Source organism: Furipterus horrens, unplaced genomic scaffold (genome assembly GCF_987537825.1).
Source record: "Furipterus horrens unplaced genomic scaffold, mFurHor1.1.pri manual_scaffold_2, whole genome shotgun sequence".
In the NCBI taxonomy this organism is placed as follows: Eukaryota; Metazoa; Chordata; class Mammalia; order Chiroptera; family Furipteridae; genus Furipterus; species Furipterus horrens.
In genome coordinates this window covers 27,691,889-27,719,324 of record NW_028327172.1, presented here as the reverse complement: position 1 = coordinate 27,719,324, position 27,436 = coordinate 27,691,889, and the positions used below count along the sequence as shown (strand labels likewise).

Sequence of the window (27,436 nt, the reverse complement as noted above, 5' to 3'; positions counted from 1 at the left end):
CCTAGTAAAGAATCAAATGCCTTAGAAAACTGAGCTACTATTATCTGCCTCTTCTGTCTTTTTTATTATTTTCTTTTTTCAATCAGAGAAAATTTGTCTGGTTCTCCTCTGCACTAGCCAGAGCGTTCTGTGCTCGGTGCCCCAGTCTGCGTACCATGGGGGTTACGTGTGTGCCTACCACCTTGCTCTACAGAATTGCATATTTCTATTTTGAGGAAAGTTCATTTAGTATTGATTTATTCTAATTTATTAAACCAAGAAAAGATATATTGAACTCCACCATCCCTGTTTTAAGTTATCTCACCTATGTACATGCCATGAACAAAAATAATGAAGTATGTTTTTTGTTATTCAAAAATGCCCACAGATAATAATGGCAACTATTAAATGTCTGGCATTTGCTCGACAATGCGGTACTAACTCACACATACATGACCACAAAATCTTCACAACAAGTCTTTAACACGATGGTTCCAAACTTACATGCACATTAGACTCACATGGAGACTTTTTAAACTTGTAAAGTTGAGATAGCACCCTCGGCCTATAAAAAAAATGCCTGGGTATGCAGCTAAGCCATAAGTACTTTTTGAAGTTTCCAACTTAATTTTGATGTAAAGAACTGTTTGCGAACTCCAGCTTCAAGGTCAATTCTCCTCTTACCAACCACAGATTGCAGATGGCTCTGGGAGATGGAACCACTCTGATTTCAGTACCCGATGCAGCCAAACATTACATTATATAAATTTTGACTAAATTACAAACTTTAAATATATGCCTATAATTTATGCATAATTACACATAAACATACTTATAAAATATGCATATGTACATACATAAGGACAGATTGGAGTGTGTGAGGACTGATACAGAGTAGTGAGGAAGAACGTTGGAAAACCCAACATCAATTTTGGGAACAGCTGAGGGTGTGGTGTTGTGGATGGAGCATCCAAGAAATATTTTGAAGGGATGTTGGGGTTTCAACTGAGTTTGGAAAGTTTATGCAGGTGTAAAAATGGGGATGCTTCTTGTTTTTTTGGAGGCAGGTGGAACAGTATGATCAGACAGCCCAATGCATGAAAGAACGAGCAGAAGGAGTTTGAATCTGGCAAATTGTGAAAGGAGATAGTAGTGACCTGGCTACAGCTGAGACCTGGAGTCAGAGAGGCAAGATGCGCCTAAATCAGATATTGCCGTGTCTTCTGTTCCAGGATTAGGGCTTGAACTTTACTCTTTAGTAGATGAGCTGAATTTAATTTAAAATTAATAAGGATGAATCTACTATTAATACACAATATGTCCATATCTGCATTTAGCAAAGTTTTGATTTTGAATACATTGCTGTGGAAAGCAGTGAGTGCCAATTCTTCTTTTAATCTGTGCAGTTGAAATCCTAAATCCTTTGCAAGCTGGAAACCACATTTTAGCCTTAATTGTCAGATGTCACTGGCAAGAAGCACATTTCCCCAAACAGACTCCTATTTGCCAGTTCCAGAGATTAGCAATATAATTGAATGTCAAAATGCATTCTTTCTGCATCTTTCTCCACTCCTCCCTGCTGTTTTCTTAATGAGAAAACCTGAAAGGAATGAAGCAGGTGATCTTATTCATCTTATTCTGGAACTCAGAAGCCTACAGTAAGAGGCAGAAACATGTTCCCAACATGGCTGCATATTTATTTATAACCACACAGAAAGTGGTTGTAAAATATTTCTTCTAAATATTGTTCTACATCTTCACATTCTCAGCGTCATGTCACGCTTCCCATTCCTGAATTCTGGGCAGGGCTCCCCACCTTCCGTCTCTCCGTCTCCAAGCCATTTTCCACACTGTCAAAGGAGGGGCTGTCTGTTTAAGTTTTAAAATTGCCCATTATTCCACCTCTAAGCCCCTCATTACCTGCCCCCATCCCTTCTAGAGGACTAAGCCTAACCTCCTCAGTATGGCTTGCAAGGCTCATCCCTTCAGGCTCATCCCTTCCGTCTCATCAGCACCGACCACTGAACCATTGAAGACTTACTTTCTTGTAGCTTTCAATTTCTTAAATCTGTTTTTCTCCTGTTTTCTTTCCCTACCATGTCTTTCCAACAATTCTTCACTTGGTTAACTCTTAATAATGTTCTTAATTACCTGCTGAGTTCATCACGCTTAAGGCCTGCCTCTCCCCTTGGGCAGAACCTCTATTCCCTTCCTCCTGTGCTGGCAGGGAAGACAATTGCCTCTTTTTGCTTGAATGACACCCCAACTCTACATGTCAGCGTGCCTGGGAATGGTAGCATCTGGTCTTCTTAGCTTGGGTATAACCTCTATCTTATGAGTGACTGGAGTAGGAGGTGGGGGGCTCTCAAGCCTCAACATACTGGACTTCACATGCACAGAATGGGACTTCCGCCGAACCGTCTTAGGTGAAATAAGGAACATTGTTTGCCTGCCCTTGCTGGGTAAAACCATAGCCACAGACGGGAACTTACGGGAAAGGCAACTCTATCTTCTTGGCTTCACTGCTAAAATAGAACACTGAGTGTAGAATTTTTATCGCAGGGCTGGGGAGGATTAGGAGGGCATGGTTACTACCCTTAACAGGATTTAGTAGATTTTTGAATGAGTATTTATTTGTAGTCTGTATACCCTTAGGGCTATTTCCAGTGCATTAATGGCTTTTTAAAAAATAATTTTCACCAGCGAAATGATTGTTTCACTAAAAGAAACGTCATTGACCTCCTCACACTGTCATTCTGGAAACCTTGCCCGATGATTATTCAGTTTTAAAACTAGAGCTCTGGTGTTGTCTCCTCCCAGAAACCTTTCCTGGTGCCCTAAGTTGAGGGACTATGCTGTCTTTTTATGTTATACTGAAAATGTTTTTCTGTCTCTATTCTCCTTTAGTCCTAATTTCCCCAAGTTCTTCCTTTGTCATCTATCTCGTCGGTGCTTACTTAGTCTTTAAAATGCAGTTAAGGTCCGTACTCATCAGCACTCTGTCCTCTCTCTTCACACTCAAGTCTAAGGACACTCTTCTATGCTTTGTGAACACCCTATGTATATTTCTATTTTAGTGCTGATGACTCCACATTTAAATCATATCTGTGTTCCACCTCAATGGTGTCTATAAATGCCTCAATTACATTTTATTTTCTTTGTGCCTCTGGTATCTAGGCCAGCACTCGATAGTCAGTAAAACTTCTGAGTTAATTCAACACGTGCGTATTGAGAGTAAACCATCTGCCAAATACTGCACAAGGTGTTAGCGATACAAAGGTGTAAAGTGACATATGCTATACCTGCCCTTATGTAGCAAATGACCGAGTAGATAAAACAGGTATTGAGCAAATAGTTCAACAAATGAATGTTTAAAATGATAAGTACAGAGATGAATCTGTACATAATATTCAGACAGGTAATAATGTCAATTGATATACTTAGAGGTGTGATGTGGACTGTGATGAGGAGGGGACACGTGAGATGAAATAAAAAGGCAAATGCTGTTTAGCCAGAGGGAATCAGTGGAGGAAGAGTTGAAAGCACAGGATGATGCATATCAACCGCCCAGTGCAGAGTGAGCACAAGAGTCAGGATTTGAGTGTTTCCTGTGGCTGGAAGACCCAATATAAAGGAGACATCCAGACAGATACCACCCTGATGTCGTGGGGCCTGTAGGGTATTTTGTTAGAGCAGAGTAGTCAGCAAACCACAATTAGTTCCTACCTTTTACGTACCTGTTTTGTGAGACCTGTAACTAGAAATAAATTTTGAATTTTTAAATAATTTTATTTAACTTATTTTAATCAAAAGAAGAAGAATATCTTAGGATGGGTGAATGTCATTTGAAGTTCAGTGTCAATGTCAACAGAACAAAACAAAACAACAAGAACGACAACAAAGCCCCAGTACTGGAATGCAGGCATTCTCATTGGTTTACATACTGTCTGTGCCTCCCTTTGTGTTGCAGGAACAGAGGTAAGCAGTTGTCACACAGACCATATGGCCCACGCAACTGTCTGGCCCTTTATAGAAAAGACTTCCGTCAACTCTAGTACTATAGTGATAGAAAGTACTGAAATGTTTTAGTCAAAATATTTAAAGGGGTCATAATCACATAGTCATGTTCTTTTTTTTTTTTCAGAGAGAACAGTTTAAAGGAAGGGATGCTAGTTAGAAGGTGTGTAAGGAGTCCTCTTAGACCACCCATATGGTACATGACTTCTTAGAGGAAGACTTACGGGATTCAGAATCTCGTCATACACATAACTATTATTTTACTACAGCAAAAAAGATACAAAGTAAAATCAGCAAAAGGAAAAGGGGCATGGAGTGAAGTCCAGAGGATACAAAACTCAAGATTCCAAGAGTCCTTGCTCAGTGAAGGCACACCAATGTGTTTAACTTCTTTAACACTGTGTTCTGACAATATGCATGAAATGGTTTCTACTGAAGAAGTTTGCCCCTGTCCAGGAGTGCAGTGTTTTTATTGTATATTAGACATGTAGGTACCCTCTGCCTAGCATATCTCATAATTCCAAACTTCCAGAAAGAAAGCAGGTTTTCAGCATAATTCATCTTGTTTGCAGAGAGAGAGTAATACCACTGAGCCAGACTTAATCACTGAAAGCTTCCCAAAACCCAATTTTCCTGATGCTAAAGGCCACTCTAGCCTGCAGGTCTTTATATGTATAACAGTTTAAATCTTTGTACAGTATTTTAACTGTTTTCTATATTAGAAGTTATTGCAGCAGTACAGGTAGAAATGGTAGTAAATTGGACTGAATTGCTAAAATGTAAATGAAGAAAAATTGACAGAGTTGTACGCTATTTAAAAGGAAATGTGTGCATGATTTAACCTTGTACTGAATATGGTACATGAAGAGTAGGAAGATATCAAAGATTATGCAGGAACTTGGCTTATCAGTCAACATCGGTAAACTATCCTTTTCTAAAGTTGCATAGTAATTTCAGTTGAAGAATAAACTGACATGATGGAGGAAGTGACTTAGTTTATCCATTTGGTTATCTCACATGTCAAGAAGCATTGCAGTTTTATGTATGTATATGAATATATATATTTATTTTGGATATGCATTTATGTATACACATACATATGTATGACTTGAGGGTTTCTCTGAAAGTATTGATAAAAATGATATTTTTCACCATTAAGGTCTGAACCAGTTTAAAAACTAACACAGCTATTTTAGGTTATGATGGGAAAGCTTTCCCTGTAACTACACACACACACACCACACACACACACACACACACACACAAACATCTGGTTTCTTTTCTATTAACAAGCATAGAGGTAAGGCAATTCTAAATATATATATCATCGTCATCGGCAGCCGTCCGTCTCGAGAGACGATGGTGTAGCTTCTTAAGAGTCTATCTGCACCGCCGAAAATGGCTGTGCAGTCCGACTCGGGAGTGACACGGTATCTGTCTCCTCCTGTGTTAAATCGACATCTTGCGATGACGCTGGAGTGTCCTCTCCAGTGAAGCTGAAGCTACAAAGCCTGGGCAGGGTGATATGGAGGGTCTGCTGTTGCCCATGCAGCAGACCCCCCCTCTCTTCGCAGCTGAAGGGTCCAAGGGAAAGACGGAGTCAATACAGCTTGGCTTCAGGTGCGCCGCAGGAGTTGCCGGTGTTGACTACGTCAAACCGCCTTAGGGACTCCGACTCCGGATTTTCTGTCAGGGTTTACTCCCTTAGCCTTTCCCCTGAAGAGGTATGCCGCAAGGCAGCGGAGGTTTTTTGGAGTCAGAGTTTTCCTTCTCTGATGTGCCCTGACTGGAAGATCGAACCAGCGACACCTAGCTCGCAGGCCGACGCTCAATCCACTGAGCCAAACCATACATAGTTATTACATTATTATTGACTCTATTCCCTGTGTTGTAATTTACATCCCTGTGAGTTTTGTAACTATCAATTTTTACTTCTTAATCCCTTCACCTCTTTCTCCCAGTCTCCCAAATCCCCTCCTGTTCAACAACCACCAGTCTGATCCCTGTGTCTATGAGTCTGTTTCAATTTCATTTGTTTATTTTGTTGTTTTAGATTTTACATAAAAGTAAAATCATATGGTATTTGTCTTTCTCTGACTGACATTTCACTGAGCATAATACCCTGCAGGTTCATACATGCTGTAGCAAATGGTTAAGATTTTAATTTTTATGGCCAAGTAATATTACATTATATATTCATTCATTATACCAAATTTTTAATATATATATATATATATATATATATATATATATATATATATATATATATATCTCAGTTGGTCTTGATATTTAGATAATACTTGCATATGCCAGTATCACCACCTGATGTCCTAATACATTGTGGGCAACACCCTTACTTTCTATAATTACATACATATTAATACAAATTTCTTATCATCTTACTTTTAATCAATTTACTCCTTCTTTCCTTCCTTCCTTCCAATTTCTTCCTCTTCATCTCTTCTTTCCTCTCTCTCCTTTTCTTCCTTTTCCTTTTTCTCTCACATCCTTACTTCTTTCTTTTTTAACTCACTTTTTTGCTGTCCATAGTGTATGCAGTGTGCCCTTAATTTCACATTAGAGACAACGATAAAGAAATACAGTGAGACTTATTACACATTGTATTTTATTTTACTCAAATGTTATCTCATCAAATCAGAGTTCAGCATAACTCTCAGAATTGTACTGTGGTGAGTATGTCCCCCTAATCCAATAGAGGTTCTCATTAAGGCTTACCTGAACTATTTTGATAAGACTTAATTGGTTCTAACGTCCAATCTTTCCTCTATCATATTGTTTTTTTTTATTTATCTGACACATTAAAATATGAATGTGTACATTTAAAGAGGCACATTAAATTTTGCAGTTTATTAGGAGTGCTCCATCAACAGGAGTTATGGGAGAGGTTTCTAAAGAGAAGCAGGGAAGTGGAGTGAGACAATTATTTGATGGGTTATGGCTGAAGAAGTTGTCTTATTTGGGAAATGAGCTGGCTGCTTGTGATTGGTTGCTTTTAAGTTTCAATTTCTTGGATGCCAATGTGTTGACTCTGGCTCAGGTATTGCTTTGCTTTTGAGATATTGAATGAATGTAGTTTTAGTTCATTGGGAGAAATAACAGTGGATCCTCAGTTCTTAAACTTAATTTGTTCTGGAAAACTGTTTGAAAATCGGTTTCTTAAAAAACTGAATCTTCTTTGTCACCTGAGAGACACATGACTGGTCATACAGGTATCAGCATGAAAGACTTGTCAGGTAGAGACTTAAGACTTGAAGTTTTCTTATAAAAGTGAAACATTTTCTTTGTGAATAACTTGGTCAAGAATTGAATTTTTCAAGAATCAAGATATTTGAGAACAAAGGTTTGACTATATTTAGGAATGTAACTGCTGGATCAAGACAATATTCAGCTGTATAAAATAACTTTAACAGTGATTTCCAAGTGGCTGTACCATTTTGTATTCCCATTAACATGAATGAGTTATTATTCTTTCTCCACATCCCCCCAGTATTTGGTGTTGTATTTTGAATTTAGCCATTCTAAAAGATATGTAGTGGTATCTCATTGTTGTTTTGATTTTCAATTCCTTAATGACATATGTTAAACAAACATTTTCACAGCCAAAGCTTTTCTAAAAGAAAGGGTTAATTGAAGCATGTGTTATTCGGTAAAGGACCAAGTCCTGGGACATGAAGTCTAAACCACTAGCAGCAGCCTCAATGCAGAAAATAACCTGTCAGCCATGCTGGTGTTGATGGGCTTTTATACAACAAGTTTAAAGAAGAAAGATGTGAGTTGCTTTGAATGACTTTTAGATAGATTATAGATAAAGGGGGTAGGAGAAGGTGAAGCGAAGCTAGTTCTGAGTTTGGTATATAGTCTGTAAGGAAGAAGTGTCTGATTTTTTGGACTAGCTGTGGGTAAGGGTCTGGAAAGTCCATGCATTGGCACCCAGAGTGGGTTATTAGGTGATTCTATCTAGATTGTCATGAAAATACCCATGTGGAAGTTAATTCAAAGTTTCAACATACATTCAAGGATGAAAACAGTCTTCTATTGGTTTTGCCCTGCAGTTGTTGATCTCTCTTGTCTCTTCCTTTCACCCTATGGTCCCCTGTAATTTAATTTATGACATCTCAGAACTTTTTTATTGTCACATGCAACTCTTTATGTGCTTAGTTATCATGTATATGTCTTCTTTGGTGAGGTGTCACTTTAGATCTTTCCACTTATTTTGAAATTCAAAAATTACCTGTTTTTCTTCACTACATAGTGTTAATGTGGATTTTTAATAATATTCTATTTTTGCCTGCATATACAAAATAATGTAACGTAGGATGTTTCTTTGTTGATGTGGTCCATTTTTTCCCAAATAATTTTTATTAGTATTTTATAATTAATCTAATGTGATCCCAAGAGTTGGGCAAAGTGTTATTCTGAATTTGGGATAAATAAGCAAACATAAACAGGCATTTACTGAACTTATCTTCTAATAGAAAATCATAGAGGATGCTTTTCAAGTAGGTTCCTGTGATGTAAGCTATATGGAAAGGAGCTATTTAATAGAAAGACTGAAGCATAAAACTCTGGTAGTCACTTTAATATATGTAATCTGCCTAAAACAACAGATAAGCTATTATCTGATAGCAGCAACATAATAGGTAATTTGATTTAAAACTTCGTTATTAAGAGAAATTTGTTTTATTACTGATTTTTTTAAATCTATGACCAATTTTTTTATTTTTTATTTTTTAATTTATTGTTGTTTTATTCCAGTTTTCCCATTTTCCCCCCCATTGTGCTCCCCTGCCCCACCCACCCCATCTCCTCTCCCAGTCAATTCCCATCCTGTTGTCCATGTCCATGGGTCATTCGTACTAGTTCTTTAACTAAACCCATCCCCTAGAATGTTTTATTACTAACATAGAAATTCTGCTATGATACATATTACATATACTCTTTCACTGTCTCCTGGCATGAAATTTAAAATGTCCTCACCTCATACCTGTCACAATGCCAAAATCAATAAACCCATGAATGGCAAGTGTTGGTGAGAATATGGAGAAAAAGGATACCTTGTGCACTACAGTATAGATATATATTGGTGCAGCCACTATGGAAAACAGTATAAAGGTTCCTAAATATATATATATAATCTGCTTATGACCCAATGATTCCACTTCTGCGTATTCGTATGAAAAAACCCAAAACTCTAATTTGAAAGAATATATGCACCCCTATGTTTGTTGTAGTGTTACTTATTATAAAATCCAAGATATAGAGGCAACCAAAGTGCCCATCAATAGACAAATGAGTAAAGAAGGTGTGATACATACATACTCAGAAAAAATAAAAAAGGAATGGAATCTCATTATTGTGACAACCTGGGTGGACCTAGAGGTTATTAAGATGAATGAAAAATGTCAGAGAAAGGCAAATACCATATGATTTCACTTATAAGCAGAATCTAAAATACAAAATAAACAAATAAAATTGAACTAGATTCACAGCCACAGAGATTGGACTGGTGGTTGCCAGAAGAGAGGAGCATTGGGGACTGGGTGAAAGCGGTGAAGGGTTTAAGAAGTATAAATTGTTAATTACAAAATAGCCACGGGATGTAAAGTACAGCATAGGGAACATAGTCAATAATATTGCAATAACTACATGTGATTCCAGGTAGGTGTTGGAAATATCAGGGGGAACATTTTGTAAAGTATATGATTTTCTAACCACTATGCTATACATCTGAAACCAATACAAAATAATATTAAAAGTAAACTGAAAACAAATTTACTGAGGTAAAAATGACAATACTTATTTTGAAAATACACTTGATCCATGTACTTACTAAAAATATTATTTTGTCAAAATGAGTAACACATATATATATATATATATATATATATATATATATATATATATATATATAATTCACTAGCACTAGTACTTGTAGTGGCTTAATTTAAGCACCTACATTTATGAAACATTTTGAATGTACTTATGTTGAGTTTACATCTCTCTTTGAAATGCATCAGATTTATGCTATTAAGCCTAAATAAGGACATGTGCGTTCTACTGAGGCACATCAGGGAAATCATGATCTTCACTGAAAACCACACTGCATGAATCTTCTGAGGCAGTGATTCTTTATGCTCCATTTGTACCAAAATTTATCTGTGGGTATTTCAAAACACGAAAGCTTATGCGAAGCCGCTTGAGATTCTGTTTGGGTTGGAGAACGGTTATTTCCATAAACAGTGACATTGACCTAAGGACTTATGACTGAAATGTGTAGACATTTCACAAATGAGAGACGATCACAATCTTTGTGAATGATTTGAAAAATTTTATAAATCAAGTTTCTCTTTCTTATCTGAGATGAGCTTAATGTAACACTTTAATGTAACACTCACCCTGAGCTGTTGTGATAGATTACTGGATTGAACAGGTGAATGGGTGCATGCATCCTGGGTGGACAGATGAACGAGACATAGATGAAAGGAGAAATGGATAAGTGGATGGATATATGAGTAGGTAAATAGAGGAATACATGGATAATAGGGTACAGGGTGTGTGAGTAGAAGAATGAATGAGGAATGGATGTGTTGACTAAGTAGCTGAATTGATGAATGAATGGGTAAATAAATGGGAGCATAGATGATCCATAAAGAAGAGAGGAACAGAAAACCTTATATAATCTTCTTGCAATGTTTAATTTACCAAATTACCCAGAAGAATATTTTACATATTTAGTGAAAACACGTTATTACAATATATTTATTCATTCATTAATTATCCAATTTTAAGTTTCTTAGAATTGTATGATGATCATTGACACAGAAACTGTAAACGCTAAGTAAACAAAGCACAATGCCAGCTACAGAACAGGTGAAATAACCGTTTTGACCCCTATTTTGGCAGCTACAATTGCAAGGCATGTGACCATGCTATCGCTAAGGATAGAACAGTGACACAAGAGGAAGGCCAACAAAAATTGAGCCAGTTTTTTGTTGTTTTAAGGGAAGCAATATAGCTAACAAATTGGTTTATAAGGACCAATTATTTTGTTTAAAATGAGATGACAGCTCTAAATTCCTGATAAGTATTCCAAAGACAAAAGAAAAAGTTATGCATTAACTTTTTTTGGATTTATTACCTCATTTATGCCTGCAAAAATCCTTTTCATGTAGTTAAGCATTTTAGTACTATTTTATTAAGAAGGAAATCCTACTGGGGTATCCCTCTAAGGTTCTTTGTAGCCCTGGATTTTTAAGATGGCATCCTTCACATGAATATTTGATTAATCAACACATTGAAGAGAAAATTTCTTCTTTTCTTTTCTCTTCTTCACTATCTATTGCGATTTTGTGAAATATTTTTCACATGAAACTCCACTTTGTATTTCAACATTTCTGTCTTTTGAAAATAGAAGAAGAGATCATGTTTCTTGTCCTTTTCAGTTTACTGTTATTTAGGGTGCAGTAAAACCCCAAACAACATAACAATTGGAAACAAATGTGCATTATCTTTATAAAACTCTGACCTATAGTCTTCAGGCTTTGGAATCAGACATGAGTTCCAACTGCCAAATTCTAGTAAGGCACATTAGCACTATAGAGATGTGCCCACTTCCAGGTTTTCTTGCCTTCCTTGCTAAGCAGTGGTAACAAATAATACTAATAGAGTTTTGTAAAGCTTAAATAATAACATGTAAGTATTATCACATTTTTTTGCATGTGATAAATATTACATCAGTTTTTATTGGTGCTATCATTATCATTTTACAGATGAGAAAACTGAAGATATAAAAAATAAGGGTCTTCCTGAAAAACCTAAAGCTATTAAAAGGAAAAAAAGACAAATGCAAGTGTCTTAAAATATTTCAGGGCTCTTTCTAATACCCCTAATTATAAACACTTAATTATAAAGATTGAGTAAAGGAATTTCACGTGCCTATTCATGTAGATTTGTGCTTAGGAGCCAATTGTATTTTATCACTACTGGTGGCTTTAATCATTACCCTAATTAGCTTAACTGAAATATATTTAAACATTAGAAAAAATAAAATCTGTGCCATTTGATATAAGAAGATTTTTATTACAATTAGCTTTTCCCTCTAGTAATTAAGTTTGGGAACTAGTTTTCTGTTGCACGCAAAGAAATCCTATGTCCTTCTTGCCACACTAAATGTAATAAAAGCCAGTTAAAATTGAAAATCCACACCAGAACATTATCCCATCAGTCTGTTGTAATACATATCTCATTTAAAGAGAAAAATAATCATTAGTTTATATAACATGTCCTCCATTAAGCTATAGATCCTTAAAGGGCAGGGTCTGTGTCTTATGCTTCTTTCTCTTCCTTATCATTTGCATGTTGATTGACACATGTCAGATAACTGATTACTACTCATAGAATCAACCTGACTTAATTTAAGTGAAAGTTATCAATTTGTTAACAATTCACCAGATGCACTGGTAACTGAGTTTGGTGAAAATTTTAGATCTTGCAAATAAGACAGCTAAATATTAAATGAATATGTTAGTAGTCTGATTTTTAAAAATGAAAGTATCTTCCTTTAATCATAACGTAAATTAGTATCTTTATAATTTGCTAAGCACCAACGAGGTGCCATAATCACATTTAAAAGTGCTTCTAATTCTTACAAAGGTATTAAAAGTCATATTATAATATAAAAGTAATGTATTCAACCAGTAATTTTTTGAGAGACTGATATTGTCATTTACTTTTCCAAGTGTTTATATACTTTATCAGTGAATAAAATTTTTCTACTTTGGTGGAGCTTACATTCAAGTAGGTATGATAGGCAGTATTTAATAAACAGAAAAATATTCATGTGTATATTAGAAAGTTAAGTGCTGTAGGAAAAAAGTTAGAGAGGAATAGAGGACTGGATATTCCAGGTGGGAAGTGATAAAGTTTGCAGTATTAATAGTCTACAATGGATTCTTTAACCAGGTAACCCTGGAGCCAACAATTAAGAGAGGGGAATGGGGAATTTGAAAGCAATAAGGATGGGCTTTGGAATCATCAAGACATGAGTTTGAATGTATTTATTCTACTTCTGTCTATATAGTTTTCTGGACCTCCACAAGCTACTATTTGTACATCTAGCTAATTACTGAAAAGGGTACTTACTTTGTCCACTTGTTTGACTATTCAGTATTTGTGTAAGCTGTTTAGAGCTTGATTTGTATATATTAAGCAATATTTAATATATGTTTAAAAATAGGAAGTGCTCAAAAAGGTAGCTCATGTTATATACAACTACAAGACAAATGAGATATTGACAAAGGTTGAAAAACTCTTTGTCCCATCTGTGGGTGAACCTCTCATTTCTAGGGCTTCAAATTTCCCCTAGAGTTTTGTTTACTCCTGTCATTGCCAAGTTTTATGTCTTTTGGTTATTCTTTTAAATTAAAGTGAAAAGAACAAAATAAACCTTGAGAAATAGACTATGGCAATGTATTTTAAACCTCTACTGACGTGTGCTAAAATAAGTTTAGTAGAAAAAAAAATGCACATTTAGAGTAGCAGGAAATTTGACAAGGTGGCATGTAAATGTTTCCCTACCTGCTGTTTTTAACAAAATTCACTTAGTGGAATACAATTTTTTTAAAGGATATTTTGGAAAAGCATCCAGAGCAGCTGCTATACTTTGGCAGTGACTAAAATCAAGTATTGGCTTCGTCCAGCATTCAAATGACAGGAAGATTTGCACAAATAGAGGGGATTATGACTTTCAATAAGATTCACATAGGGAAAAAAACTACCTGTTCAAAATATTTACCAGTGACTTAATTCTGACATCTACAAAATTTTGTGCTGGGTTGTGTTCATCGTCCCTCATCACCCTTGTCAGTGAAGTTAATAAACCATCAATTCTTGTGCTTGATAGAAGGAAGTGCAGCCACTGCCTGTCATGTCAATTAACTGCCAGAGAAAAGAGATTTACATAACAGACTGAAAAGGCTCCTAGAGGAGCATTCTTTGGACTGTAAAAATGAGGACTCAAAATCCTCAATTTTCAACTAGATAGAGAGTTCTTGTAAACAAGGGTCTCTTCAGACACAAATGAGGAAGGAAACAATTAAGTGCTCTAGAGAAAGATAAGCAACCTGTTCTCTTAGTATTTAGGATGTGGCATCAGTATCAAATGTACTCATTTATTCATCCGATATTTATTATTCATCTACTAGGTACCTGGCACTATTCTAACAGTGGCCTATTCAATGGTTAGGAAAATGGAAACAAACCATATTGTGAGTGAGCCTACTCTCTACGAGGGAATGAGACATTAAAAATCAAATAGATAAATAAGTAGATGACAGTTGTATTCAGTAGGGATTGAGTTTAGCCACTATGCATTAATATGGGTCTGCAAACTGTTCAGATATTAAAGCATTTCTATATTAAATGGCAAATAACTCTTTCTTTCTTCATCTCATTTCTTTTTCTATAACCCTTCACCTCCAGTTGGCTATCATTCAGCAATAAATGGTTAACATTTTATCATTGTACAATGACTGCCATAACACCCTGATAACCTTGTACATCCCCACATAGGTCACATAGATAAAGCTGTCTTGTGGTTAAACTCAAGTCTTGGTGGAATGCCCTGTGATCCACCATGGTACACAGAGGGATAAGCAGCCTTGTTAGCAGCATCACAAGACTGTTTCTCATCCACCTTCCTATCTCACAGGAGGTTCTGTGAAGCAGTTCCCTATCTGTTTTCCTAATTCCAGTAAAACGTGGCACTTTCCGTATCATGCCTCTTCCCCTTCTCTAGGGACTGTCAGCTATAAAACTATTTTTGCTCAAGTTAGAGTTGGATTCACAATGGCAGAGAGACCCACCCCTTGCATTGTCTGTCATATGATATCGCAGGTTTGATGGCATGTAGTGATACCAGAGACCTGGACCGCCAGCACCAGGATGATCTTCTTATGCTTTCAGTGTGCACAACGAACTGTCTGAACTGATTTGGGCTCATGTCTCTTTTCTGGCTGAATTTTTGAGAGTGTGGCAAACCTGCTTAGGAGCTGCCACAATGCTGCCATTTAGGGACTGCTAGACTGCCTGTCACCTGTCAAACAGGGAACTCACAAGACCCTACTCTGACATTCTGGGAAGAGACAGATTTTATTGGTTCATGCTTATACCATGCCAATTACTTTCTGTTTTGATTATCGTGAGTTGTGAAAGTAATAGAAAGAAAAATACAGTATTTCACAGGTGAATGTAACAAGAATGCTAAAATTCGATTTGCAGTTCAGAAATGGATCTCTGTTAGAATTAGCATTTTTAACTGAAATCTAAAAGGGGTATAGTAATGGACCAGAGGGAACAAGGTAATATGGGATTTTTCATGATTCTAGGCATAAAGAACAGGTACACTTGAAAACCCTGAGGTGTGTAAGAACATGCCTCCTTCCTTGCACTGTATAAGCCAGTGAGACATTATGTAATGAGCTTGGGTCAAAATATCTCCTCTTCTTAAAGCTTGCCTAGGTTTTAATTTAGACTTTCTTAAAAAAGACTTAAAGTAGACATTATACTAGTAAATGATCATAGAGTATATAATCTCGTCTTTGCAAACCATATGGTCTCTGCGGCAATTACTCAAAACCACCATGGCTGCACAAAAACAACTAGACAATACATACATACATTAAAAGGTAGCTGTGTTGCAATAAAATTTTATTTAAAAAATATGTAGTTAGCCAGGTTTGTCTTTGAGCTGTAGTTTCCCTTAGTTCATGGATATTAACCTACAGATGTCTGTGGCGTTAATAAGGTTTATGAGTGTCTATAAAATACCAACATCTTTCTGCAATGTTTAACCTCTTATGTTTTTGTTCTGCTCTCAGCCATAAAGCAGTTACTTTGTGATTAGCCTTGTATGATATATTGTCCTGTTTATATGCTGCCCAAGTCCCCAAGGACTTGCAAGAATATTCTCCTGCCCCTGCTCACCTCACTCTTCTCTGCTGCCCTGCTCTGTATACTTCAGCCATTTAATCTGATCCAAACTCTCATTTCTGCCTCCTCAGCTCAGAGTAACTACAGTAATATGCTTGGGACGCAGTCGTATGCACCTCAGTCAGGAAATAGTCCTCTGGCAGGAAGCTAATGTTATCTTGGGTGTCACCATGAGACTTTTCGATATTTCAGATTCACAGCCTGGGATAATGAGCTCATTGTTGTTTGTGGGAGAAGGACTTGTCTGATATCACTTACTGTGTCATGTTTACAAGCAGAAGTTTTGAATCTTTTATTTTTAAATTAAAAAATGTATAAACATCTCACTAAAATTTAATTAATAAAAATTAATTTTATTTACTCATATTAAGTGAAATTTCAGGGTTCATATAATTTCAGGTATGATGATTGAGAAGTTTTCAGTCACCAGATCTTGTTATACACTTATTTGCTACTTTCTATACTTTCTTTTCTTCTATAGGACAGTTTTAACCTCATGTTGTTCTCTTTTCTTCTAGATAATGCCTATTAGAGCTTAGGCTTAAAAATTCTCATACTATACTAGCAAGAGAACAAAAAATATATGCTTTTTATTCACTCAGATGAAGAAGAGAGACAGCTTTCTTTTCAGGAGTTACCACTAAATATCTTCTTGTTTCTGCCCTGAAATTAATTAGTACATAAACCCAATCATGGTAATTTGACTGGAAAGGTGAGATAGAGTAATTGCTTTAAGAAATTACAACCCTGTTTCTGGACCTGATTGTCGAGATCTCTCTTAAAATGTGTGGCATAGAAAGGGTATGAGGCAGTTTCTTTCAAAATCTAGATGATTTGAGAGGAGAAAGGGAATCAATATCAGGCACATAATAAATTATCAACAATAGATTTTCTTTAAATAGCTATAAGTGCTATATGTATATACACATGATGGCAATATGATGCTTATAAAAATTTAAATTTGAGGAAAATTGCATGTCTGCTCTTATTTCCCAGTGGAATGACTTATTGAACTTTCTAACTTGGATATTAATATATTAAAATTTACTTTTAATAGCAGTTATAACCAGATGTTATTCTAAACTATTCCTATGCAATTTGAGATCTAAATTTGGTTCTTCTACATATATTAGTCATTCAATTCCAAGTCTCTCAGTATAACTCCCAAGTTAATAATGTTGAAATGAGCAGGTGTTGCAGCAAAGAACCTAATGGCCAAAGATAATTTTGGTGCTACAGCTTTATACTTTTATGAGAGTGAGTAGAGGCAGGAGGGAATTATTGACTTTCTGCCTCTTTACCTCTATGGTATATTAGACTGTAAAATAGTGGTGGTGGTGTGGTGGTCTGTATTATATCTCGAGAGTTTTATGTGAACTTCTAGGTTAATGCTGCTGAGCAGGACATGTGTTCTTCATATATACTAATAGAGATACTGAATTTAAATACAATATTTAATCCTATCATTATTCTTTTACCAACTACCAAGTATGCCCTACTGAGTACTTGAGAACATCTTTTATGAGTTTATTATCCTCATTGGATAAATAAATTTAAAAACTAAAATACTCCAGTCTTCTATGTAGTCTCCAGATATTTTAATCATAAAGTTTTATAACACATATGAACATATTTCATCCAATGTATGTATATTTATTAACTATAAACTATATATACTCATATAATTAGTGGTTCAGAACACCAGCTGTGGATCCAAACTACCTAGGCTTGAATTTCAGGTCTATTATTTTCCAACTGTCACCTTGAGTAAGATATTTAATAAATGTATGTCTCAGTTTCCTCATTTTAAAAGTATGAAAACAATGCTAGGTATAAGATACAGTAATATATATTCAAGTTCAGGTTGTTATCATTATTATCATATTGCTATTTTATTGCCATAGTCAGTATATTATAAACAAAATGCAAGAAAAGCAATGTTGAGATTTAAAAATGTAGATATAAATTCTAGTATGTTATACTAGATCAACCTTGGCTTATTTTTAAATAAAGATGAAGAATAAAAAACATTTTATACTACCCTCTATTTACCTATTTTACAATGTTGAAATCCAAAACTAAAGTATAGAAGGCCTAATGTTTCCTTCCCACACTCCACAGAAACCTCTCATACTCACTATCTATATTTTTGTAGCGTCTGCTGGAACACAGTTGGATGTTATTATTGGTCCCAATATGTAGAGTAAGAACCATATTATTTATCAGAAAGTAGTAAGACTATGGTAGAAAACCTTTAACAGTTTCTTACCTTGTTTTGCTAACACTCCCTAAAAGCTTACTGTAATGTCAGTTGTTAATTCCCGAATCACAAAAAAACTCAGCCATTGTGGTTTTCTACTGACTTGTCCACAGTAAATGAGTCACAGTAGTCTTCTGAGTTCATTTATTATACAGAACTCTACAGTCCCCAAAACAAGTGATAATCGGAAGGAGCAAGATCGGGAGAATAAGGAGGATGAAGCAATATTTCCCCCAAGCTCTTTCAAGAAATTTTTGGTGAGTCAAGCTGTGTGAGGACGAGCATTATTGTGATGGAAGGTGACACCCTTTTTGTTGACTAAGGAGGGTCATTTTTGGTTCAAAGTTGCTTTCAAACAATGAAGTTGTTCACGGTGAAGATTAGTAGTAATTGTCTGACTATTGTCTAACAGTTCACAATGGACAATTCTTTCCATATCCCACCATGCACTCAACATGATCTTTGGATGAAGTCCTGCTCTTGGTTTGTTGAACTCTTCTTCCTCCTCAACTGATCCATGATCGCTGGCATTTAACGTTATGGTAAAGGATCGACTTCTCTACACCTGTAACAAGCCTACCTAAAAATGGTGCCTGAAGGTGTCACAAAAGCAATGATTCACAACAAGCAACATACTGTTGCAGGTTCTCTGGAGACAGTTTGTGTGTGACCTGTTTTCCAACTACTGAAACCTTTCCGATCCTTTTCAGTTGGCGTAGCATGGTTCTATGGGCTATATTAAATTGTTCTGCAAGTTCCCTACAGGTAATGGTGGGGTTTTCTGTGACAACAGCTTCCAATACTTTGGAATCAAGTTTTTTTGGACGACCCTCTTTTGGCTCATTTTTCAAACTGAAACCCTCACTTCAGAAACGGGAAAATCAACTCCTGCAGCTCCTTTCAGTCACTGCATTATCCCCATAAGCACTCTGAATAGACTTTGCTCCTGTACTTGCATTGGCACCTTTACGAAATTCATAGAGTGAAACATTTTTAATGTGGTCTTTAGATGGGACAAACATGGGTGTAAATATTGTGGATGATTATGAACAATACTTTGATAATCTGAAAAGATATGGTATAAATTAGTCACTGTGACATCAAAAAAGTGTAAGAGGCACAAATTTAATAAATACTATCTAAAACTTTCTTTTAAAAAAGTCAGACATTACTTTTGCACCTAATCTGGCCTAAATGAGACAATGTCCAGTCTAGTCTCCCCAGGCAGAAGGCCATGTCAAGAAAGAGTCTGGCTAGACATCATTATATTGATACTCTATAGTACTTCTTTTTTCCTATGTTTTACCAGAAGATGAAATAACTGGGACTTTAGTAAGAAGACAATAGACTATGCTGGTCTATAAAGATGTCTTCTCAATTTATCCCAGTATAGCGAGGAATTAATTTTTCAATGTAATTTAGTGACACAAAATAGTTTTAATCCCTTATATCTTCATGTCTAAGCTGTTTATCAGTCACAGCACTTGTATGTCAACCAATCTTCTAGAGTAGGTAAGAAAGAGTAGAATTATTGTTCATGCCCTGGGAGGAAAGTAAATCTTGTGACCTAATCATACTTCATTCTGTGTCTTAGTGGGAAAACATGTGTTCACACAAAGACACACATTAGTGTATCTTAAGTGTCATACTTGATTTAAAATGAACCATGATTTTGGACTATATTTTCCTGGATCCTAAAAAATGGTTTTCTGAGTTGAATTATAAGATCTGTTTGTTATAATTTTATATTATAACCTACGCTTGGAATAGCACTGCACCATCTGTGTCTCTGGTATGTTTACTATCTTTGATAATGAGAATATGGGAGCCAGCAACATTTCTCTTTACACCTGGCTGCCAAAAGTCTTGGAACCAACTTACAGCTCAACCAAGACAAAAGGACAGAATCGCATGACCTCCTTTTGTTATTACTGCCTTCATCTTTCTTCACATCCCATTCACAAGACATACACTTTTCATAGACCTCATGTGTTTTATTTATGTTAAAGATTTTAATGCTTTTAGTGGTAAAAATGTTTCAAATTCTTTTTAGCAGAGGTAAAAAATAAATATTTCTGTATTCTTTAAATCTTAGAGAAATTCACCAGAAATATGAAAAAGAAGATAGCTGGATATTATTGCTCAGAGGGGAAAGCATGGGATTAAAATAAATTGTTTCAATAAATTTTCAGAAATATCAATCAGAAACTAATGTTTGAATTACGAATTGGAACCCTAAAGATTTAATCACATGCCAAAATTTTGTCAAGTGACTTACTGAAATTTCAGATAAAATTAACTGTCTAACATTAAGTCTTACTTCCTTCACAGATATACATTCATATTTCTTAGAAGAAAAAAAAAGACAGTTTATGGATTAAATACAGCACTAATGTCATCTTTTGTAATCTTGCTCAATTTAAGGTGGATTCTTGAGAAAAACAGCCAGGAACAGCTCCAGAAGCAATAGACTAACTGTTGGACTTAAACCAGGCCAGTGTTTTGTGGTCTATAAAAAGTTGGAGCCCTGTAGCTCCATATTTTTTTAAAAAGTAAATTAAGAATTATGATATGGACTCAAGCTGCTAAACAACAGATAAAACTCAAATGATAAGATGCATATCTATGAAAATTAAATTTGTTTTTAGTGTTACTTTGCTTAGGAAGAAGATACTCTGACTTCTCAGGCCTCACTGAGGAACTGCTTTCTTGTTCTCTGATTTTCATTTTACATGGTTTCTATCCAATGTATATTTTCAATCTATTAGACAGATGATGCTACCTATTCTCAGAAAATTTAATCACCTAATATATACTTTTTCAATAATTGAATGTAAATGAAAGCTACTCTAGGTGCATGAATAGCTCCTCTTAAGTAACTCTACCCTTTACTTCACAGGAGTTATACCGAGAAAACAAACAAATGACAAATACAATTTACTCTCTAGTAAAGTCTCCATCATCTTTCATAGGTCTTCTGATGGATTAACACCCACAGAACTTTTTTTGTTTTATATGATTTTGTAACTGCCTGTGAATTTATTCAGTAACTGATACTTTTAAAACTAGGACAAGATTATAATAATTTATAATTTGGGTCAGACTATACAGATTCTATGATTGTTTTCATTTATTCTTTTTAAAAATATTTCATCATATTTTAGTGTTACCATTTAGTCCACTTATACCCCTGATGTCCCTGCAGTCACCACACTATTTTCCATGCCTATGAGTCCTTTTACCTTTTTGTTTGATCCCTCCACTTCCACACCTCACCCAGCCAATAGTTCTCATGCTGCACTCCATCTATAAGTCTGTCTTTATTTTGCTTGTTAGTTCAGTTTGTTCATTAGAAGCCACATATGAGTGAAACCATATTGTATTTGTCTTTTTCAACTGGCTTATTTTGCTCAGCAAAATATTCCTCAGGTCCATCCATCCTGTAAGCAGTGAGTAAACTTTTCTTCTTTTTATGGCCAAGTAGTATTCCATTATGTAAATGTCCCATAGTTGTTCAATCCACTCGTCTGCTGATGAATGCTTGGGCTGCTTCCATATCTTGGTGATTTTAAATAATACTGCAGTGAATACAGGGGTGTTTACATTCTTCTGAATCAGTGTTTTAGGTTTCTTCAGATATATTCCCATTAGTGGGGTTGCTGGGCCAAAAAGCAGATCCATTTTTAATTTTGTGAGGTATCTCCATACTGTTTTCCACAGTGGCTGCACAAGGCTACAATGCATTCCCACCAACAGTGTAAAAGGATTCCCTTTTCTCCACATCCTCATCAGCACTTGTTGTCTGTTGATTTATTGATGATAGCCATTCTGATACTTTGAGGTGATATCTCATTGTAGTTTTAATTTGCATTTCTCTTAGATTAGTGACATTGAGCATCTTTTCATATGTCTATCTGACATGTGTATGTCCTCTTTGTAGAAGTGTCTATTCAGGACCTTTGCAGGCCAATAGCCTTGATGAACATAGATGCTAAAACTGTCAACAGAATATTAGAAAACCAAAAATAGCAATACATCAAAAAGATCATACACCAACATCAAGTGGGATTTATTCCAGGAATGCAAGTTTCATATCACATTTGCATATCAATAAGTGTGACTCACCACATAAACAAAATGAAGGATAAAAACCACATGATCATATCAATAGATGCAGAAAAAGCTTTTGAAAAAATCCAACACCCATTTATGATAAAATTTCTCAGCAAAGTGAGAATAGAAGGAACACATCTAAACATAATAAAGGCCATATATGACAAGCCCACTGCCAGTAGGCAAAAACTACAAGTGTCTCTCTTAAGATCAGAAACAAGACAGGTCTGTCCACGTTCACCTCTCTTACTCAACATAGTACTGAAAGTTCTAGCCACAACAGTTAGACAAGAAGAAAAATATAAAAGGCATCCAAATGGAAAGGGAAGAAGTAAAATTGTCTTTAATCAGATGACACAATACTGTATGTAGGAAACCTCAAAGATTCCACCAAGAAACTACTAGAATTTATTCTTTTTTTAAACCTTCTGTCCCCCAAGATCTATTGGCTATATTTCATCACATTCAATGAATTCTTAAAAGCGGCACGTACCTGAGATCTTGAGAATCGATAGTAATAAAGCTTTCAAAGGCATATTTGCTATTTCTCTTGGAATTCACTCAATCTGCCCTAATATAAGTTCACCAAATTGCTATATCGCTGTACATCCTGAGGTCATTCTTTAGTAGGACTTCCCTATTCTGATGACAGGATTTGGGCTAAAATTCACACAAGGATGGAGAAGGATGTGCCAGGAAGGACTGTACTTAATCAGAACCCCTCTGGAATGCACACAGTTCCTTTAAAGCTGTTGCCCAGGAATATCAGGTGGCACGGAGGCTGGTGTAGATGTGTTTACGCACTTCCCCTGAGGTCTAAGGAGGAACTTACCCACAACCATTTCCCTACTGAGGCCCACCCACTGCCCCTCTTCATCACCCCTAACTCCTGTCTTAGGCCAAGGAGCTGGGGGGGAGGCATAGGCACCATTCTTCTTCATCCTTGTGTTGGGGCTCAGGCCCATGGACAGAAGGTGGCTTTGGCAGGTAGGATCTATTGTAGCTGGAGACCGTCACAGTGCGAGTCCTGTGTTTGGTGGTTGAGAATGTAGGTGGGTGTGGCAGCAGTGACATGGAGTGGGCAGGGTGGCCTGAGCCTGAGGCTGAGAACCTAAGGCCCATGGTCTTCAAGGGAGATATGGGTGGGGCGCAGAGTCCAGGGCTCAGAGCTTGTGGGAGTTCACCAACTTATAGCTGCCCTCCTACTGGAAGCCTACTTAACATCATCCCTGTCTCTCTCTCAAATTCAGAATGATCTTATTTTTAAGCATTATATATACATTTATAAGTGCACATATGATGCATTTATATACATGGATTGAGTAGTCATTTGAAGACAAGTGTCTACAAGAAAATTATTTTCTACGAGAGCAAAGTGTGCAGAATAACACATATCAATTCAGAATAAAACTAGACATGGATACAAAAAGTTGATATAGGTTTTCATCATCAGGAAAGTATCTTCACCATCTCCTCTCACCTAAGTTTTCACCAAAGAGCAGAAAACTTTAACCAAGGATGGAACTTTAGGGTGCCGGTCCCCAGACTATGAGGGAGAGGAGGGGCGAGCAACAGACAATTGCACATTTTAGTAATCGGCTACAGCCTTGCTACAAGCTCACAGCATCCTGCACCCAGAGTTGTGATGTCCTGGTCACTAAAGTAATAAAAAGCCACCTGCTGCTGACTTCTCCCTGGCAAACTCAGTCCCCTTGCCTCACAAGAACATCAGAAATATCCTCTGTTCCTTTCAGCTTTGGTTCTTTTCACTGGCTAAAATTAGGAGACAGGTTCTCTGTGAGCCTGCTGAACATCTTTGTGTCAGGATATAGTTATAGTATTCAAGGAGGGGCAAAATAGGTTTACGGTTGTGGATATGTAAAACAGAGCTTAGTTTTGTATTATAATTTATTAACCATTGTATTATACAATAACTGAACCTATAACTAGAAACTGGTACAGGCTGGATTTTAAAACACATCTTCTAAATTTGAGGCCATTGCTCTTTCCTTTAAATAGCACAGTTCTGGCATTTGGAAAGATACAGAGATAAGATGTGTTAGGGAGGTGTATTGGATTAAAACTCAATAAGAAAAAGAGGGAGTACTACAGTATTAGTCTGCTCAGGCTGCCATAACAAAATACTACAGAACAGGTGGCTTAAACAACAGATATTTATTTTCTCAGGGTTCTGGGAGCTAGAAGTCTGAGAACAACATGCTGGTAGGTTCAGTCCCTAGTAGGAGAGCTCTCCCTGACTGTAGGTGGCGCCTTCTCACTGTATCCTACACGGCCTTTATTTCATGGGAACGTGGAGAGGGAGAGCTAGCTGTGGTGTCTCCTTGGCTTCTTATAAGTACACCAGTTCTACAGGAGTAGGGCTTTTGGCCTCATTTAATCTAAATTACCTCCCGAAAGACCCTGTCTCTAGATACAACTACATGTGGGAAGGTTAGAGCTTCAATATGCGAATTTTAGTGGGACATGATTCAGTTCATAGCAACTAAAATATAGTGGTGGGTTTATATCACAAGTTATTTCTGGGGACTTGAGCTAAAACTTTACATATTTAGTAGGATATTCATCTAGAAATTCTATGGCAGTGAATGACAGATGCTTAAAATGAAGAAGAGATTATAGGATTTACTGAAAATATTAGCCTTTCTTTCATTTTACAGGCCCAACAGCTTACTGATTTGGAACAAAAATTAGCTGTGGCAAGAAATACACTGGAAAAAGCAGCTCTTGACCGGGTAAGTTTATATCCAAGAACCATGACGACTTTGGTTTTAGCAGACAAAGCTAGGGAATGTTCATTGCTTCCCTTGATAATGCAATTTCAAATGTTGTTCATATAAGATGATTATAGAATTTATAAGTGCTGGGTATTCACTTTGGAACTCATTTTTTTCCTTGTTTTTGCTGCTGCAGTAAATTGACTCAAGTTTCAGGCTCTGAGTTCATGGCTTTATTTTTCACCTTACTGGTATATTTGTTCTATAACACCATAAATAAATATGCTTTAAAGCACCAAGGATGATATTTATTATCTCTGGATGAATGAGTTATAAAGCAAATGTAAGTAATCATTGATACTTTTCATTCTGGAAATCTTAAATCGGAGTGCTGGAGGTAGAGGCATAAAAGAAGTTAGTTCTCTTCAGCATGAAGTCAGTTCATGTAAAGATAATACAAGGGTGGATGACAGGCCATTTTATAACACTTTATTGAAATATTCACATACCATAAAAGTCACAGTTTTAAAGTTTACAAAATTGTGCTACCATCACCACTAGTTACAAAATATTATATTCAACCATTTTTTCCACCTCACCTATTTCATTTTGGTTATATTAATCTCTCATTATGCTACAACTGCAGATGCTCAGGATAAATCACAACTCCTATCCAATGCCTACCTTTGCCTTTCAATGCTCTTCATATGAGTCATATATGGAGAATAAGGAATTTGTCTACAGGAGGGCAAATAAAATATATAGGAAGGAACTGATTACATATTACAATTAAGAATTACTTCTCTGTTGTTTAATAGTTATGTTATTTGTTAAAATGTCTCAATACCTCTCACTTTCTGTCTTTATTTTCTCATTTTTAAGTGGAATTTACAGGATTATGGAAATAAATATTTCTTTTTTCTTCAGTTTACTTTGAACAAAAGTAACACATTTCTTTGTTTACTTAGCACTCATTCATCAAACATTCAATCTAATTTTCTCTAATACTCAATATATATCTAGCATATATTAATACAGAAACCTCTGAATCTGAAGTGAATCATAGCATTTTATTTTTTAATTTAAATTTTATTTTAAAATTACAGTTTGCATTCAATGTTATTTTGTATTCGTTTCAGGTGTGCAGCATAGGAGTTAAACAATTATATATCTTACAAAGTGTTACCTCTCCGTCTATCATGATATTTTGAGATCTCACCTGGCACTAGAGATAGTGAATCAAAGTATTTTAGACTTGAGAGATTTTATATCCACATTGCATCCAATCAAAAGCATGAAGAGTCTGTACTTATAAACAGGGCAGATCCACATTGTTGATTAAATTAGAGTTATCAACCATCATTCTAACAGTGGAAAAATAAATTGTCTCTGGATAATCTGGATATCATCTGGAAAATTTTCAGTTTGTTTATATATAAATTCTGACAGGTAAGAAAAATATTTCTCAACACGTGAAAAGAGAATACAATCTGACCTATACACAGAAGGGGAATAAGAGAAACATACCTGGAGATGGTTCAGATCTAAAGTGAGTGGAAGGGGGAAAAAAAGAAAAAAGAATACACACACACACATATATATATGATAAGAGAATAAAAATAACAAAACAGATAAAAGGATAAAATTTTACTGTCTTGAATTCTGTAAATAATTAATTAGATATTCTAGAATTAGAACATTATAATGAATGTAATTAAGTACTTATTTAAGTGATGTATTTAATAACAGACTGGATTATTGGACATAATATAACTAAAAAGAATGAAGTGAAAATTAATACCAAATGCCTATACCAATGTAGAGAATGTGAAAACAAATAAACAGAAAGAAAATAATAAATATATGAAACATTCAAATTTTTAAAAATATTTTAAGTTGTTGCCTAGAGAGTGACAAACAAGAGCAATATTTGTGGTGGTAATAGGTTTTTTCCAAAGCTTTGAAAGACATCAACCACAGATTCAAAAATATAAATAATCCACAAACAGGTTAAAAACAAAGATAACCACATTACAAACAAATTGTTAACTGTAAGATATTTTAAAAATGACGTAAAACAAAAGTGAATAATATAATGGTAGATATCAACCTAAGTCAGTAATTATATTTTTAATTGTTCAGAATATTTTAAGTGTAAGGCTAACATTTAAAACTACATTAAGCAAAAACTCCATGATTTATACAATAGACATCTTTAAATAAAGCAATAGGGGTCTTTAAGTATAGGGATAAGGAAATTATAAACTACACAAACAGTAATAGAAACACAGCTTATGCATCATTCAAAATAGACTTGAGCTAA

The 27,436-nt window shown here is 35.6% G+C and overlaps 1 protein-coding gene across 1 annotated transcript in view; it reads left to right on the top strand.

Moving 5' to 3' along the window:
- Nucleotides 1–27,436, top strand: part of LUZP2 (leucine zipper protein 2) — a 377,697-nt gene that overhangs the window by 309,312 nt on the left and 40,949 nt on the right. The window contains exon 8 of the mRNA XM_090267616.1: nt 25,057–25,131. Coding sequence (XP_090123742.1) covers nt 25,057–25,131 — 75 coding nt within the window. The remainder of the gene's footprint in view (nt 1–25,056; nt 25,132–27,436) is intronic.